Source organism: Argentina silus, assembly GCF_951799395.1.
Source record: "Argentina silus genome assembly, chromosome: 3".
Lineage (NCBI taxonomy): Eukaryota > Metazoa > Chordata > Actinopteri > Argentiniformes > Argentinidae > Argentina > Argentina silus.
Window position 1 is genome coordinate 22,053,771 of NC_139657.1, and position 12,485 is coordinate 22,066,255.

The 12,485-nt window shown below is 43.7% G+C and overlaps 1 protein-coding gene across 4 annotated transcripts in view; it reads left to right on the forward strand.

Annotated features, from left to right (window-relative positions):
- mon2 (MON2 homolog, regulator of endosome-to-Golgi trafficking) overlaps positions 1-5,756 on the forward strand; it is a 29,502-nt gene extending 23,746 nt beyond the window's left edge. For 3 of the 4 annotated variants that reach the window (XM_083666807.1, XM_083666809.1, XM_083666810.1), the window contains 9 exons: positions 386-529; positions 1,308-1,325; positions 1,684-1,812; positions 2,729-2,919; positions 3,074-3,134; positions 3,225-3,348; positions 3,540-3,747; positions 4,528-4,610; positions 5,055-5,756. In XM_083666807.1, the coding sequence (XP_083522933.1) occupies positions 386-529; positions 1,308-1,325; positions 1,684-1,812; positions 2,729-2,919; positions 3,074-3,134; positions 3,225-3,348; positions 3,540-3,747; positions 4,528-4,610; positions 5,055-5,218 (1,122 nt within the window). In that variant the 3' untranslated portion in view covers positions 5,219-5,756. The remainder of the gene's footprint in view (positions 1-385; positions 530-1,307; positions 1,326-1,683; positions 1,813-2,728; positions 2,920-3,073; positions 3,135-3,224; positions 3,349-3,539; positions 3,748-4,527; positions 4,611-5,054) is intronic. The other variant, XM_083666808.1, reaches the window with a different exon arrangement.
- The last annotated feature ends 6,729 nt before the right edge of the window (positions 5,757-12,485 follow it).

Sequence of the window (12,485 nt, forward strand, 5' to 3'; positions counted from 1 at the left end):
CTAGTCTAGTCTCTGTACACAACATAAAAATATATTTCAAAGAACAGACATATCCTCTCCGACCATGGCTATTTGCCTTGTACAGGCATCTCAGATACTAGATAGAAAATGTGGATTATACTGTATACTCACCTATACTCAACTAGGCTTTAACACTGCAGGCTCTTTTAGACTATAGATGCTCTCCAGTTGTTTGCCATTTTCCCTGTTGATTTTTAGGCTTTCGATAGTCTGCTCCTCCTGGACTTTTGTGCTTTTGTGTGCTATTGAGGCCGATGAAACAATGTCTCATTGTGCTCGATTGTGCAACAGCCCTATTAGATGAGGTCCCCTGGTGGATGTCAGTTGCGTGAGTAAGTGTCTCCTCCTGTCTTTCCCGCTGTAGGCCATCTGTGTGGGCCCGGAAAACCTGCAGGTCATGTACCCCGCCATCTTTGAACAGCTGCTGCTCTTTGTTGAGTTCTCCTGTAAACCCCCCCAGTACGGCAAAATGGAGACCAAACACGTGGCCAACGCTAAATACAACCAGGTAAAGAGTCTTTCGATTGATATTGCGTGTGTGTAGTGTGTGCACAGTTTGTCTCTCTCTCGACTTTCCTTCTTTGTCTCAATACCAGCGGTATTTTCATCTATGGAATGTAAGAGAGATGTCTACTATAGCTGCTGTCTTTCTCTCTAGACTTTCTGAACATGATCATTTCTCTGCTCTGATGTTCATGAAGTGCTCCTTTCTCCTCTCCTAGTCCTCATGTGGCCCTATACGTGCGATTCACATGACAGAATAGGCTCTTCTCTTCCCAACCCCATCAGTAGCCCCCAACCATTCCCCCCTCTCTCTCATCCATGCCAGCTTCTCCAGCATCTTGAGCTGGTAGACTGTCAGGTGTCATGGTTCCGTTTTTTCTGCAGGTCAGACCAAGGTCATTTTTACAGAATGTAATGTCCAATGAAGCACAGTTTTCGATTCACTTTTGAACTCTTACACCCTTTTGAATGTTTTTTCAGTCTACCACATTCACCATTATATTTCTCTCCAAGTACATTTTCTAAACAATGTTTCCCAACCACACTCGCATAAAAGGCTGTCAAAATGGCTTTTTAACTACTATGAGTGTTCTTAATTCAATATTGGCTGAGGCAGCTATCTCAACACTAATCTGTTACTCTATCAAATATGAAGTAATGGTTATTGTCAGACAATTAGCCAGTGGCAAAGTTGATATAACCCTGGCACTAGCAAACAAGTTAATTCTAGTCTTCTCTCGTCTTCTTCTGTCTCTTTGTATTATTCACTGGATCACCTTTAGATCCAACTGTTTGCACCGGTGAGTTCCACCACCACCACCTCCTCCAGTCCCCTTTAGTGTACTCAGCTGTACCTCTACAGTACATGAGGCATTTCACCGCATGGTAGGCTCTCATGTCTCATCTACATCTCCCACTCACTCCATGTACCCCTCCGCCTGCCACTAATTGGTGGTTATGCCTCTCTGTGCAGTGTACCTGTGAGTTCCCATCCTATCTTTCGTTGTGTTTTTCGGTGTCGTCCATCTTCACGTGTTTTTTTCTGTGCTTGATGGCGCTTTGGTCTCCTTTTAGTATTGAGATGGAATGCATTTTTCAGCATTAGTTAATGAATATCTCTCGCTCTCTCGCTCTCTTTTTCTATCTTTCATCTTGCAGGCAGAATGGGTTGCCTTAAACTATGTCCCCTTCGCTGAGCGGTCCCTGGAGGTGGTGGTGGACCTGTACCACAAAACGGCCTGCCACAAAGCTGTCATCAGTGAAAAAGTCCTGCAGAACATTATCAAGGTACTGTCTCCACAGTGTGAAACATCATATCTTACCATGTGTACAAGTGTTAACATTTCAACACCAGTCCAGGACTGTCCCTAGCTCATTGGAGTCCAGAATACACGACCAGTACACACCATTTATTTTGTACAGTCGGAACCTCAGTCAAAAACAGATACTATTTGTAAACATTTCCTTCCCGTCCCACGGTCAGGTGTTTCTCTATTGTTTCCTGTGGGTCAATGACATAACGAGTTGTTTCTCAATAAACCCAGCTGTGTAATGTATGTAATCATTGAAAAGACATTTTCCCGTTGTCATTTAAAAGCAATCCCATAATCCTGAGAAGAATACTCTGCCAAAGAGGTATTAGGAAGCTTCCCTATGGATTGGTCTAAACATGCCCCCCACCCTTCTCTCTCTCCAGAGAAAGGTCATAGTCATAAAATCGCAACCTTGGGGAGACCAGCTGTGGTCGTGCTTTGGAAAGAGTAGTTTGTCACAAAGACTGTTTCTGTTCCCCTGCTTGTTTTTTTCCCATGGCTTTGAGAAGAAAAAGCATTGACATCAGTGGTTCAGTGGCACAAGTGTTTATTTAACATGTTCCTTTGATGGATGTTACACCTGTAGGTATTTGGGTCATTACTTGGTCACATAGATTAGAAGACCACCATGACTACCTTTTCCTCAGGGCAACCAGTCTGTCAGTCATTTTTCCAATGGGTTTTGTGGCCCTGATAAGGCCCAGGTGGAGCTAGCCTCCATGAAATGGTGTTCCGTGTTTCAAAAGAGAAGTTGTTTCTTTCTTACCCTTTAAAACCCATAAGGAAAAATAAACAATAAAACCTGAAGGTAGAGAGAGAGAGCTAGTTCGCAGTACCTTAAAGACTCCACAGTGTTCCAATCCCCTTGCCTCCCTCTCTCTCTACCATAGACTCTGAGGATGCCCCTGGGTCTGAAGTATGCCTGTCCATCAGAAAGCACCTGGAAGCTGGCTGTCTCCTCCCTGCTCAAGGTGCTGTCCATAGGGCTGCCAGTGGCCCGCCAGCACGCCTCCTCCGGGAAGTTTGACACCATGTGGCCAGAGCTGGCCAATGCCTTCGAAGACTTCCTGTTTACCAAAAGGTACATTTTAGACCTCAGCATGCCTCTTGGCCTAGATCTCTGTAATCTAATGTGTAGCAGGTTTAGCAGGGCAACAAATATTGATTTAAAGTAGGCTAAGCAGGGGGATTTGAGGCTTGATTAGCGATAGCTCATTGCATTTCTGTTTTGACAGCACACCTCCAGACAATGTGTCTATCCAGGAATTCCAGAAGAATGAAGCCATTGACGTAGAGGTAAAGAAGCTTGTTTGACCTCACCTCAACCAGTCTCTGAATTTTCCCTTGTGCCAGCCAATCACAGATGTTTGTCTCCATGGTGTATAGGTGGTCCAGCTGATCAGCACAGAGATCTTGCCCTTTGCCAACTTCATCCCCAAAGACTTTGTTGGCCAGATCATGACCATGCTCAATAAAGGATCAATTCATTCACAGTCCTCATCATTCACAGGTAAGGATAGAGAGTCATGTCATAACCTCCCCCTCTACCTTCCGCAACCTTGATATTCCCCATCTGGAATTAGCTTCTATTGACCACACTACAGTATCTACCTTTTTAAATAAATGACGGTAGGCAACAATAATAGTAATACATGTTTTCTAGTGTCCCTGCTCTAAAACCAAATGGGATTCCCTCCATAGAGGCTGAGATTGACGTGCGGATGCGAGAGGAGTTCTCCAAGGTGTGCTTTGAGACGCTGCTGCAGTTCTCCTTCAGCAACAAGGTGTCCACGCCCCAGGAGGGCTACATCTCCCGCATGGCACTCTCCGTGCTCCTCAAGCGGTCCCAGGATGTGCTACGGCGCTACGTGGAAGACGAGAGGCTGAGTGGACGCTGCCCGCTGCCCAGGTAGACCACCCCTATCCCCTACAAGACCCTCCAAAACCTGTGGTGTCATCAACCCTCTGCTGTGTCCTAGATACCATAGCGACACCACAATCCTATTAAAGAGTTTGGCAAGCTCAGTTTAAAGGTTTTAACTCATGTTGGCAGCAAAAGTTTTGTATTCTAAGAAGAATGCAAATTTGATTTCTATTTACACACTGTCAAAGCATAGGATGTACACAAGTAGGTACTTCAGCCTGAGCACTTGAATCAGTTCACTCTCTTCTTTCCCCCTTTCTTTCTCTCCCTTTTTTCTTATGAGTTAGATTCTAGATTCCTTGTAGTTGCACTCAGATGTGATGTGTATTTTACAGACGTAGTGTAACAGTCTTTTCACAGTCTTTTGTCTTTCGTAGTGGACAGAGGATGCAGCTTGATTGTCATCTGCTCAGGTTAATAGCATTTGCATCTTTCAGACATATTGCTGTTTTCCAATCTTTGTGTTAATTTGTGTTCTTTCTTCAATTCCTTTTTGCTTTTTGCAAGCAAATGCCAAACCTTAACACATATATATTGTCCTCCTGCTGCAGATTGGGTGTTGTGAAAAGTTTTTTGTATGATTTGTTTCTTTTTTTTTTTAAGTAAAGAGTGACACAATTTTTTGAGAAGTCATCAAGATGAATTTTGGTGCTCAGCGTCTGTCTCCTTCCCTTTTTTCCCCCCATGTTTTATTCTGAAAATAAGTCAGAGCTGCACTACATGAATATGAAAGCATAATTAATGGACCTTTCATTTCCTTTTCAGGCAACAAGTGACCGAAATCATCTTTGTCTTAAAAGCTATCAGCACTTTGATGGACTCACTCAAAAAGACCCAGCCAGAAAATGGTGAGTTGAGGCAGTGTCAAAGACTATAGAAGTGTAGAGATAAAAATATAACTCCATTACTATACTACTTATCTATTCATTTTAGATTAATGTGTCATAGTACAATGGGGAATGTTTAACAAATTGAATTTATTTCAGGAGAGATTATGTACCCTGTTAGGTCAATTACAATATATATTTTTTTAGAACAAGACAGAATATTGTGTTGCCCTTGAAGTTGTTTATATCATCATTTATTCAGATAAAAGTAATTTATATTTGCCTCTGGCATTCTTCTAAGAAAGATAATTTCTTTAATTGCTTTCTCTCACAATTATATCCTTTCTCATCTACCATCTTTTCTTATCCTCTCCTCTTTTATTCTCTCCTCTCCTATTCTCACTTTTGTCTCCACTCAAATTCCTCTGTCTCTTCTTCCTTCCTGTCCCGTGGTGTGGCCTACAGTGGATGGGAACACGTGGGCCCAGGTGATCGCCCTCTACCCTACCCTGGTGGAGTGCATCACATGCTCCTCCTCCGAGGTCAGCTCAGCGCTGAAGGAGGCCCTGGGGCCCTTCAAAGACTTTATGCAGCCTCCTGTGTCCAGAGTCCAGAATGGAGAGTCCTGACCAGCCCCGCCCCTTTTTATAATGAAGGAATAATAATGAATGTGTCCTGACCCAAACACGCACTTCATGAGTGGACGGACTCTTATTTCTCCCTGTGAGCCCAACTAACAGACAGTAACTCGTGGAAACTGAGACGCGACCAGCTCGAACCACAATGACGACTCTGACCCACATACACATCAATGTATGCTTCTAACACAAGTTGATACCCTTCCATTCTCATTCTGACTGGCTGGACTTGTGTATTAACTGCTACAGTAAAATTGCAGTGTTTTCTTTGGGTTTTGTTTGTAATTTTTCCTGAGAGGAGAGTTGATGTACAGTGTGTGGTGATAGTGTTGATGATGTAATTAAGAATAAAAAAAAAAGTACTTGGGCTTTATTGATCTTTAAAAAAAGAGGAAAAAGATGAGATGACCTTTTGTGACATTTTCAACAGCAAGGATTTAATGCAAACTCTTACTGTAACATTCCATGTCATCTTTAGCCAGCTTGCAAGGGGATGTACTTGTCTGTATAAAATAAATGGGACAGTTCTACAAACAACCATCTGACTGCTGTGTGTGCCTCAGTGATGTCTTGACACCTACTCTTTTGATTATTGTTTCTACTACTGTATTGCTACTCTGATGCATCAGACAGGTTTTGTCTGCACTGAATGTTATTCTGATTGAATGAACTGGATTTTGAAAAATACAATTCCCACAATCCTGGATGAGAAGCCGCCTTTTTCCCGTGAAAGTTGTTCAGAGGAATGCAATTTGACTGTGTTTGATCAAGATACACTATAACAACAATCTCTAACCAGCTACATTTGCTAGTTACAACTTTTTGTTGCGACCGGAGCTTTTATACGTTTGGGTCACATGAGGAAAGGACCGCGGGTTGTCTGGTGCACTGAGAAAAGGGGAGGAGGAGACCAGGGGTGGTCTGCTTGGGCGGGGTTTCCCCTCATATTTCAACTCTGCTGCTCAGGAGACAACCGCCTGCTCGAGAGATCGGGCTGAAACCTGCCCAGACGCTTGGAATGTAGGTATCATACTGGAATAATAGGAGACAAATGTTGTATTAGCTGTAATTGCAAGCATTTTCTGGTTTATTCTAATATTTAAATGTGGTGATATCGTATGTGACCATGTACTGGCTGAGGTAGTAGTTTGTGCTGTTGGTTGGGTTGTGACATTGCCCGCTATGGAGATGACTGCGCAAGCTACTGCCTTGCTAGTGCTGGTGATCCACTTCAAACCGAGGATTCTCCAGTTAATTCGCTCTCTAAGGTAAAACAAATGATTGTTGTTAGTGTTAAAGCCAGCTAAAATGTTTCAAATATCTTTCGAAGTGTGTCTGTGCTGCTACATTGTTTCATTTTACCATACTGTACATTTCTTATGACAGTTACAGAGCTGGCAGCAGTGTCATGATGTTTCAATCAAATAAAATAGAATACTGAAGGAAAGAATATTGTGTACAGTTGTGAGAATCTGACATGAAATCTCTGACTGACCTTTACAGATTTGTGTTTAAAATTATTCGTTAACCTGCATTATTTTGATATTAGACTATTAGACTTGAGTTGGATTTTGTCATATTGCAACTATGCATTTTTTTTGCTAAAAAATAAAATGAATTTATAAAATGAGTCTCATTACAATTCGATAGGTTTCAAATGCATAACCAGGTTGATTGTACACCAGGGAGGGAAACGTGAAGCGAAGTCATTAATTTGTATAGATATTTGATTTCACCCTGAGGCATAGTGTTGCCTCTCCAATCTGGAAAGCATGTAGGTCATAGTACTGTTGCTATGAAGAGAGCTGTGACGTGGCTCTCACTGCCCACTGAGGTAAATCTGCCCTGATATAGGCTGAGTTTATGGCACACCACCTTTGTTGATGTTTTGCATACCATCAGACACTGAAGAGATAGTATATTGCTGCAAATGACACCTTGATGTAAGTAAACCAGGAGGCAGGGGGCTAATTCACAGAAGGCAAGTTGAAAGAAAATGTGTACAGTGAGTGTTGTTCCTATGGCACCACTGGCCTCATAATCTGATCACTGTTAATTCACTACACTACAGTGCTACAGTATTTTCATAGAGCCTACTTCATATACCAACCGCATGACCTACACAGGGTTTTAGCCTACTGCTGTTTCTTCACTGAGTTTTGACTGGTTCACTGATATGGGTCATGCATTGTGAGTTACCCTTTTAAACCCTGCTTCTGCTGGCCAACTGCAGCTGCCTGTGAGGAGCAGTGAATCAGTATGGCAGGGGTCTCGTGATGGAGGTGGGGACTAGAATGGGTAATGTAGTTCAATAGGATGCAGTGGCAGTCAGGTCCATGAAATTGTGCAGGCTGCAGTCTTGAGTTTAGAGCAGCCTCAGTCGAGAGAGACAGACTGTGCTCTTTGTGGCAGACTGAAGATTGGATACCACACTTGACCTTCCAATACTGACGTGCAATATTTATGACTTCACTGTTTATCTTATGTTATGATGTGGGCAGATTTATGTTCACATCTTGGGGCACAATTTTGCACACCAGTACCTTTAGTAACAGGGCTTTAGAGGGTGTGGAAAATAGTATGCTGCATGGTGTGAATACAGATTTCCTTTACTACTTTAGGATCCGGACAAATAAATGTTCTCCCTACAGAGAGAGCGACTATACTGACCAGTATGATAAGTCCTTTAGTCCATTTAAAAAATATCTATGTTTTACATGCACTCATTGAGCTACACTATGACAAGCAACTCAGAACTCTTCACTATTGCACTGGTATTGTGGGTTAGTGAAGAACCCCAACCCATGGTGAAAGGAGACTTTCTCTCATGTCTTGAGTGTCCCACTGATGTTACAGTGGGCGAGGGAGCAGAACTAGGCAGCGTGGGTAGAAGTTATGGAGGACAGCTCTTGGCCTATCCAGCCCAGTCATCCATCTTGTGTCCACGTTCCCATTTGAGCTAGGCTGGAGATAAATCAGCTTCAGGCTGTTGAAGTCCAAAGGCAGTAAATTAGAGCCCCCTGTGGAAAATCTGCCTGCTCAGATGATTATCACAGCTGCACTGTGGAACCAGCCGCACCTTCCTTCCAACAGACTGGACGACCTGGTGTGTAAACTACACATTCCCCAAATGCCTTGACTGTTCATTGCCTAACACTGAAACACTAGTGTTTTGGCAGAGAGGTGCATTTACATACAGTGTGTGAGAAGAACTGGTTCCCCAGCTGTTATGCCTCTCATGCATCATGGACCTGTGTAGCATTGTTTTAAAGCCAAAACTCATACGGTATGGACCTAATGATATAAATTGAAATGTGAAACTTTCAATTATCTTTTCGATGAAGTTTTACATCTTTTCATAGCAGCTTTTCATAGCCTCATTTCTCTAGCAGCTAGCAGGGGGCTCACAATATCTACACAGTTACTACCCCCACCCCCACCCAAGCTAGCTGCTATCTTGGTTCTATCCTCTGGTGGCAGGGGGGAGCATGTGACGACCTTGGAAAAACAACCCACCCACAGGAGTGACTGTGTCATCACTGTCATCCAATCTGGACCACACACGCGTGTGGAGAGTAGGAGTGGAGTGCCAGATCAATGCTGTCCTGACGGGATGGGAATGGGTGGCGTTAGGTTATAGGGACCAGATGGCTCTCAGACTCCTGCAGAGGGCCTGGGAGTGTGAGACTCCCACGACAGCACTTTGAGATCCAATGTGAGGTGTACTTTGTGATCCAATAAATGAGGTGTACTTTCAGATCTAATGTGAGGTGTACACTAGAGTGTGTGTGTGTGTGTGTGTGTGTGTGTGTGTGTGTGTGTGTGTGTGTGTGTGTGTGTGTGTGTGTGTGTGTGTGTGTGTGTGTGTGTGTGTGTGTTTAATCCTCACTCAAGAGAAGAGTAATATGGCCAGATAAGACCTCTGAGCCGTAGATTTAAGTGACATTCACAGTAAGATTAGAATGGCCGTTGGTCCTCCATAAACCCTCACAGCTCTTTGGTGGGACAACTTATCTCGGATGGTACTTACATACTTACACCTTACATACTTACACCTCATCCTAATTGCCCGCGGTGCGCATGAACGTCAAGTTATCACCCACTATAATCAGTTTGTGAGTCCTAATTAGCCGCGTCCGTCAAAAGGCTCTGCGTGCGTTTAGGCCAGACATGGGCAAACTACGGCCCGCGAGCTGGATCCGGCCCGCCGCGAGCTTTAATCCAGCCCGAGATCTTTTAAACAAAACAATACATTTGATTCTGTTATACCCTAATTAGTTTCAGCACAGTATGAGATCACATGCTGTAAAGGCGAATTTTGAATTTCATCTTTCAGTACAGCAGAATTCCTGTAGATGGCAGTAGAAGTAGGAGCCCCTGACTGTTCCTGCTCGATCCTACTTTGTGGACGAAGTCCGAAAATTAGCCGACAGTGAATGTCGTGTTTTCAAAAGAGAATGGAGCACGAAGTATTAAGATTGATCCAAATATCTGTTGGATCAAAAGCGGTATGCTTCAAAGAACACAACATTAGCAGTTACTTCTCAAGTAAACATGCTAACTATGCTAGCAACTTATCTGCACAAGAAAGAGAAAGGAGGGCTGCCACAGTGGCTGCAAATTTACAAGGCCGCAAAATCGCAAAGCATAGCAAGCCTTTTTCAGAGGGGGAATTTTTGAAGGAATGCATGGTGGAGGCTGGTCAGCCCGGACAGTAAAGCCCATTTTGAGAACATTGGCCTGTCATGGAGAACAGTTACACGTAGGGTGGAATTAATTGATCAAGATCTTAGTTCCCAGTTGGAGAGGAAAGTGACGATTTTCGAGTATTTTTCACTTGCGCTGGACGGCATTAAGGACACTGCACAACTTATTGTCTTTATCAGAGGGGTAAAGGAGAACTTTTAAATTACAGAGGATTTTTTTCCCCATGGAATCATTAAAAGGGAGGACGACGGTACAAGACTTATTCAACAGCGTTTCTGCTTGCCTCAAACAACAGAATTTGTCATGGGATAAATTGGTAAATGTCACTACCGATGGTTCTCCAGATCTTACGGGCAAAAACGTGGGCCTTTTGAAGAGAATTCAGGACAGTGAGAGAAGGTGTCGCCAAACACTGAGATAACTTTCTTGCACAGCATTATCCACCAAGAGGTTCTGTGTAAATCTGTACTTGGACTGGAGCATGTTCTTAGAGTGGTTGTGAAACTGGTAAACTTTGTCAGCGCTAGGGGACCCAATCACCGTAAATTCATTCAACTGTTAGAGGACACTGATGCAGAGCATGGTGACTTACTTTATCATTCAAACGTTCGCTGGTTAAGTCAAGGGAGAGTATTTGAGCGGGTGTGGGATTTGAGAGAGATTGGCATGTTTATAGACAGCGTAGGTAAACCTGAGGATTTCCCCAAACTGCATGATGATGGCTGGCTGCGCGACTTTGCATTTGCCATTGACATTCTGGGCCATTTAAACGACCTTAACATAAAACTACAGGGGAAAAATGTGTTTGTGCATGAACTGCACAACCATGTGAAGCCATTCACATCCAAGCTGGTGTTGTTCACCAGGCAGTTGAGGGACATGTCATTCATTTTCCGACAGTGGCTTCTGTGAAGGTGTCGCCACCCAGCGCAGTGAGATTCAGCGGCATACTGTCAGACTTGCAGGCCGAGTTTACAGGCACTTCTCTGACTTCGCCAAGATTGAAGATCCGCAGGAACTTGTGTCACGCCTTCTCTCATACGATTATGAGAAAGCACCACGGAACATGCAGCTGGATTTTATTGATCTGCAGTGTGACACTTCACTCCGGGAGAAGTTTGAAACCGTCACTCTGCCCGAGTTCTATGCCTCATTGAGTGAAACACAGTTCGCTCACACGCGACAGCTCGCTCACAGTAGGCGTAAAATATGAAAGTGATAGCCTATTGCTCTGTACTTTTGTCTTTTGTATTTACTGATACTTATGTCATTGTTTAAAAAACAAGACTTTAAACAGAGGGACATTGTGTGAAAATATATCTCTTGAGAGCCAGTCCTTTGGAAAAGAATGTGATTCACTTGAAAATCAGTGCACTTGCCTCCCCACGTGGTGTTCAAGACCAGATGTGGCCCCTGAGCCAAAAAGTTTGCCCACCTCTGGTCTACCGGACTCTGTCTCTATTTCAGAGGCGCACCGCGTAGTTCCATCAACTGTGGTGTTGTCTTATTGTACCATCAGACGGATCATATCAGGACAGCCTCTGCAGCTCGCAGCAAGTTGGCGCACGCGGCAGAGTATATTAGGATACGATGTTAGGCCTCATCGTGCATAACACTGCATCCTTAATGCCCACAGCGCGCGCGATGGAGTATATTAGGATGAGGTGTAACACCGCGGCTCCTACTATAATCAGTGTGTGTGTCCTAATCAGCGATGTCCGTTAAGAGGCTCTGCGTGTGTATAGGCTGTCAAGCACGTTAACCGACGCCCTGTCTCTATTTCAGTACCTCGTTGAGACCAGACTCTCCTAGTTCGGATAGTCTGGGGAAATCCTCTGCAGAAAGTAGCTACCAAGGGGGGAAAACCGTTTTAAATGACGCATTAACCAATCAAATACCTTGCTTGGCTGGAGAAAAAAATAAATATCAGATTTTCCTTCAAATTTTCTTCAATGTTGTAAGCTAGCAACTCACTGCAAAATAGTCCTACTCGGTCGGAAAAGACACACAACACATAACAACAAGCAACCATTCTACAGGCATGTGGGGGAGGGTTCTTGGAATGTAACATCCAATGAAATTACGAGCAAATTCTCTGATTGCTCCGTCCAGTTCAATCCAAGCTAATCAAAAATTCTCCAGACCTCCAAGAGGTGTGAGAACAACGTGATTTGTACGTATGGTTACGCGAGACTGCTATTTCAGAGGTGTGTGCTGCGTAAGTTCCATTCACCGTGGTGTTGTCTTTCTGACGGCTCATATCAGGACAGCCTCCGTAGTGTGCAGCACGTTAACGCATGCGACGTAGTATATTAGGATGAGGTGTTAGGCCTCACAAGGTCCCTCTATCTCTTCCTGTCTTGGGCTATTTTGGATGCTTCTTTCCAGCTGAGTCCTAGCCTGATCTTGAGCTCAGCTTCAGCAGTTCAATCTCTGATGGTAGTACCAATGCTAAGATGAGTTATAGATACACTAGAACTTAAGAATCCATTTTAATCAAGTGATTAATCAAGAGTGATTTTCAATAGTGTTTGGCAATAAGATCTTAGAC